General features: G+C 35.5%; 1 protein-coding gene across 7 annotated transcripts in view; it reads left to right on the plus strand.

Annotated features, from left to right (window-relative positions):
* PRKACB (protein kinase cAMP-activated catalytic subunit beta) overlaps positions 1-3,554 on the plus strand; it is a 141,789-nt gene extending 138,235 nt beyond the window's left edge. For all 7 annotated transcript variants that reach the window (XM_079924901.1, XM_079924899.1, XM_079924898.1 and 4 more), the window contains one exon: positions 323-3,554. In XM_079924901.1, coding sequence (XP_079781027.1) covers positions 323-448 — 126 coding nt within the window. In that variant the 3' untranslated portion in view covers positions 449-3,554. The remainder of the gene's footprint in view (positions 1-322) is intronic.
* Positions 3,555-6,276: the final 2,722 nt, after the last annotated feature.

Here is a 6,276-nt window from a genome sequence, read left to right on the forward strand (position 1 = left end):
TGATTCATTCATTGTCCATTGGTAACTGAACTCAGTCTCCAGTCCCTCTCCCCTCCCAGAAGGTCAGGGAGTGGGATTGAAAGTTCCAACCTTCTAATCACAGGGTTGGGTCCCCTGGGAACCAGCCTCCATCCTTAGGTTACTTAGGGGCTTTCCCAAAGACACCTCATTAACATAACAAAAGACACTTTTTGCCACTCTCAACTCAGGAAATCCAAGGGTTTTAGGAGCTTTGTGCCAGTAACTGGCACAAAGACCAAATATATATTTCTTATTATAAATCACAATATCACTCTTGTTTCTCTCTCTGTGTCAATTATAGGTTGAAGCTCCATTCATACCAAAGTTCAGAGGCTCTGGAGATACCAGCAATTTTGATGACTATGAAGAAGAAGATATCCGTGTCTCTATAACAGAAAAATGTGGAAAAGAATTTTGTGAATTTTAGAGATGAGCAACAAGATGACATCAGAGCTCACACTCAGTCTTTGCACTCTGTTAAGAGATAAGGTAGAGCTGAGACCGTTCTTGTCGAAGCAGTTACCTAGTTCCTTCATTCCAGCGACTGAGTGAGGTCTTTATTGCCGTCATCCGTCTGTGCACTCTACATCCAACTATGTAACAAGGCACCGCTAAGCAAGCATTGTCTGTGCCATAACACAGAACTAGACACTTTCCTGCTTCTCTTTGGTTCGTCTTTCTCCTCTTCTCCTAAATCCATTTCTTCCCGTTTCATTTTCATTAATTTTTCTGCAAATAGTGCTTCATTTTATTTTGCTGGTGTTGCAGATGGGCAGTGTTACGGCTATGTGACATTGGAAGGGAAGGATATATGTTGCTTTTAGTAGTTCTTACCAATATTTTTGTTAGTTGCTTAAGGATATACTTTCTAATAATTATTTTTACTTTGAGTAGCTCATATTAGGTTTTGCCAAAACGCTGGACAATTTTTGAAGATAGAATGTCTTTACACCAAGGATATTTATACAAATAAAACAATAACTTTCCTAGAACTAATACAGAGTAGCTAGACCCAGCAATTTGGATTCCTACAGATCAGAAGCTCTATTTCACTTCACCGCCTTTCCTGTCATCCTCCCCTCGAGTAAATAAGCGACCAGCCTGTGCAGTATGACAAGCGTGTCTCCTTTGCAGGAAAAGCTAATGATATGGATCATCATCGCCCAGGTTCTCTCACTTGATACCAGCATTTATGTAGGTATCAGAGAAGAGTTCTAAGATTTCTAAACTTTAACTTTCCATAAGGGTTTTAGCCAGTATTTTAATAGAACATGACTAATGAAAGTGACACATTTTTAAGTTTCTCAAATAGTCCCCATTGTAAACTTTTGAAAGGAAGAGAAATGAAGTAAAAAGAACATTAAGTGAACAAATACTTAGCTAAGTCAAACAAGTGGCTTGATTCTTGTAAACAATATAGAGGCACTTTTGTTTAAATATAGAGGTTTTTTTGTTTATTTTGCTTTGCTTTGCTTTGTTTTGTCACAGTAAGAACAAAAGTTGTTGTCAGGTGATTATGCTGGTGTACTGTATTTGTCAGCCTGAGGTAGAGGCCCTGTTGCAACTTTGGCTTTCATCCTATGCCTCAGCAATGAGGAAAGGGGACAAAATTTATAAAACTACCACAACTGTGTTTTAGTTTTGAGGTGTGGTATTTTTAGATATGTTGTAATTTCTTGCCTCTTCTTTCAGTAAATGGAATTATGATCATGCAGATACAATTTTAGTATTTGAGTTTAGTTTTTTTTAATATACTTTTTTGCCAATTGACTTATCATTGCTGTCATGTGGAAATTTCAAGCACTTTTGCACATTTCGTTCACTGTTTGTTGAGACTCCACGGCTTAACTCAGTTTTTTAAATATGTTTTTTCTTTGCTTTTAAATTTCCTGTCTGGTTTTATCTCTATGTGTCAGTGACCTATCTTAAAACAACACACCAAAATAGTTGAAAATAAACTGTGTTCATTTTTTATGATCAATTTATATGCATACAAGATGAGTTGTGTTTAATCAAACTGGTCTTAATGTATATAAGCACTCTATTTGCTTCATTATCGGTGCAGGTAGGTCACTGATTCTACTTCTTTTCATCTGTACCACACCCTTGTAAAACCTTTGAAGACACTGAAAAAATCTGTCTGAGATATTCTCCTTATCAGTCTGTACATCTTTTGGTTGTCAAGTGTTTCTGCATGGTCATGTCACTTAAAAGCTGATACTGATTTGTTGGTCACCTATATTTAAAATGTGCAAGAAAAATATGAAATACTTTGCTGTAGCAAGTTTTATGTAACAAAAATATATCATGTTAATAAATCTAAAAAATTTTAATTACTTTTTTTGTATTTCATTTAGACCCAAGAACATGCTCATCATGTATTCTATATGTATGCTATAAATGCTATGGTACCTTTGTTGTATATTATTGTAAAATTATTACAAAATAATTTTAGTAAATCATGGGGGTGACATTTTGATTATTACATTTTTAGTTTTCAGTAATTAAAAAGATTTCTATGAATTCTAAAAAAAAAAAAAAATATGAAATTACTACTGCCCGGCACAATTTGCTATAGAATCTACCTAGGTCGATTACCCTAGGCATACATTGGTTTTGAGGGATATTTAGCCGTTCCATTTTAACTCTCCATTTAAAGGACACCAGCAAGCTTTCAAATATATCAACGGAGTCTATTTCTGACCACTCAAGTACATTGAATTAGAATATCTTAGAATTATATAAAACTCCCAGTTTCAGCCACAATTGAGCCAAAAATAAGATAAAAGTTTGATTAATAAATAAGTGGAATGAATCAGTATTTAATATCAGATTACGTTATTTGAAACAGAAGAAATAATGACACGGCATTGTCGAGGAAGGAGCCCTAGACTGAAAGTCAAGGCATCTGTCAAGCCTGGTCTGTCACTATCAGCAATGACCTTGGCCTCAGTTCTCTAATCTATGAAATGGAAGAGTTCCATTAGGCAGTTTCTAAGGTCCCTTCTAATTTTCACATGTTGTGACGACTCTTCTTGACGTTTTGAAGGGATAACATGCTTAGAAGCAAGTCTCAGTAAGGCTATATTTTAGGGCATCTTTCTTCTTACTCTACAGTGTTCTTACAATTCTTTGAATATCATGAGAACCTCGTGTCTGTTCTGATTCCTTCCTCCTTCACTGATGCTAAATATCCAATTGATATCAAACTGTCAGCCTACCAAAAAGATATTGTGGCTTGTGGGCACTGCTGTCTTGTTCTGATATGTTCTTGTAGTGACTGCCCATTGGCCTGAAAATACTCATTGTAAGCCTAAAAAAATCATATTTCTTTCCCACTGTTTTTTCTGCTTGTTGAAGAATCAAATGAAATAATGTACGTGAAAGCACCTTGTAAACTGTAACCTATCAATGTAAAATGTTAAGGTGTGTTGTTATTTCATTAATTACTTCTTTGTTTAGAATGGAATTTCCTATGCACTACTGTAGCTAGGAAATGCTGAAAACAACTGTGTTTTATAATTAATCAATAACTGCAAAATTAAAGTATCTTGAAAAGATAAAACAATTTATTGAGTCTTGGATTCTATTTAGTGCCCTTATTTCCTGATTTATTTTCTGCATACACCACAGATGCTTATGGATTCCTAGCTTTTATGTATTTGGGTGAGAACAGAGCAAGAGAGGGTCAAATGTCCACTAGTCTATTCCAACTGTGTATTTACTGAAAAACTATTAGATTTATTCCATAGTATCTAAAAGTGTTTCTGCTTTTTCATGATGCTATTAGTCTAAATTATTCTTAAAATAATGTTGAAAATATTCATATTTAAAAGACTGACACTACAAGAGCCCTCATACTATTGTAATAATGAACTATGAATTTATACTTTTTTCTTTAGAGGCGCTTTTACGCTTCACCATTACCTCTTCCGGTTTTAGCCAGGTTGATTAATGTGTGTTTCTATAGTTGTCCTTTACCTCAAGAAATACATTTTTAGGTAATTATTTTAATAGCTTACCATTTTTATTGCTTTGTTACTACAAACATTTATAAATATTGATGCATTTTATAACATGATACTACTTTTATGATTGCTTCATTTTATCATTGTTAGGGCTTAATATAAATTCTGGTTTCCTCACTTCCTTGTGTAACTAATTATAAAAATCTGGGCATATCTTCACTCCAGAACTATCATCATTTGAAATTCACTTAACTTTTCTCTTACACACAAATATTGGATGTGAAGTTAAATACTTGTGATTTTAGCTTTCCTGAACATTTTCTATATGCCTTATTTAATAGACTTCATGCCCTCTGATAAGGGCTGAATTTTGCCCCACCAAAATTCCTGTGTTGAAGTCCTAACCCCCAGTACCTCAGAATATGATTGTATTTGAAGGTAGGGCCTTTAAAGAGATAATTAAGGTAAAATTAGGTCATATGTTGGGCCCTGATCCAATAAGACTGGTGTCTTTGTAAGAGGAGATTAGGACAGAGAGAACACGCAAACTGAGGGGAGACCATGTGAGAACATAAGAGAAAGATGACCATCTATAAGCCAAGGAGAAAGGCCTCAAAAGAAGACAACCCTGCTGACACCCTGATCTTGGACTTCTAGCCTCCAGGAAGGTGAGATAATAAATTTCTGTTGTTTAAACCACCCAGTCTGTGGTATTTTGTAATGGCAGTCCTAACAAACTAGTACACCCACTGAGTGTACTCCCTTGGTGAACGGCTTGAATTCATCATCTCCCTTCAAATGCTTTATACTTGGCTAATACTTACCATAAGCCAAAAAGAAAAAAAAAAAGTGTACTCACAGACCTCACTGCACCTGCTGCTTGTTTCTATTCTTTCCTGGAACATTAGCAGGAAACAGGAAACAGTAGCTAATGAGAGTGGGGGAAAGCACGGTAACTGAAACCACGACTAACACCTGGTCAGACTTACCCTTGGCATCAAGCTATCCTTTTGATAATACAACATAAAATTGAACACACAAGAGTGGTTGAGTTTAGAGTCTTTGCTCATCTCAATGGTGATGTTAATGAAATGGCCAAAAGGAAAGTGGGAATGGGGATAAAGGTCTAGTGAGGGAACCCCCAGTTGGTTCATTGTCATTATTGAGGGGGTAGTAATGCTCACAGCAAATGATCACCTTAATATGTCAGTTTTCTATGGCTACTGTAACAAATTACCACAAAATCAGTGGTTTAATACAACACAAGTTATCTTACAGCTCTGGAAGTCTGACATCTGAAGTGAGTCTCACTGCGTTAAAAATCAAAGCATCATGGTATATCTCTCCATCTGTTTGTATCATCTTTAATTCCTTTCATCAGTGTCTTATACTTTTCTGCATACAGGTCTTTTATCTCCTTAGGTAGGTTTATTCCTAGGTATTTTATTCTCTTTGTTACAGTGGTAAATGGGAGTGTTTCCCTAATTTCTCTTTCAGATTTTTCATCATTAGTGTATAGGAATGCAAGAGATTTCTGTGCATTAATTTTGTATCCTGCTACTGTACCAAATTCATTGATTAGCTCTAGTAGTTTTCTGGTAGCATCTTTAGGATTCTCTATGTATAATATAATGTCATCTGCAAACAGTGACAGATTTACTTCTTTTCTGATTTGGATTCCTTTTATTTCTTTTTCTTCTCTGATTGCTGTGGCTAAAACTTCCAAAACTATGTTGAATAAGAGTGGTGAGAGTGGGCAACCTTGTCTTGTTCCTGATCTTAGTGGAAATGGTTTCAGTTTTTCACCATTGAGAACAATGCTGGCTGTGGGTTTGTCATATATGGCCTTTATTATGTTGAGGTAAGTTCCCTCTATGCCTACTTTCTGGAGGGTTTTTATCATAAATGGGTGTTGAATTTTGTCAAAAGCTTTTTCTGCATCTACTGAGATGATCATATGGTTTTTCTCCTTCAATTTGTTAATATGGTGGATCACATTGATTGATTTGCATATATTGAAGAATCCTTGTATTCCTGGAATAAACACCACTTGATCATGGTGTATGATCCTTTTAATATCCTCTTGGATTCTGTTTGCTAGCATTTTGTTGAGGATCTTTGCATCTATGTTCATCAGTGATACTGGCCTGTAGTTTTCTTTCTTTCTGACATCTTTGGTTTTGGTATCAGGGTGATGGTGGCCTCATAGAATGAGTTTGGGAGTGTTCCCATTGCTATATTTTGGAAGAGTTTGAGAAAGATGGGTGTTAGCTCTTCTCTAAATTTT

Source organism: Stenella coeruleoalba (genome assembly GCF_951394435.1).
Source record: "Stenella coeruleoalba genome assembly, chromosome: 1".
NCBI lineage: Eukaryota > Metazoa > Chordata > Mammalia > Artiodactyla > Delphinidae > Stenella > Stenella coeruleoalba.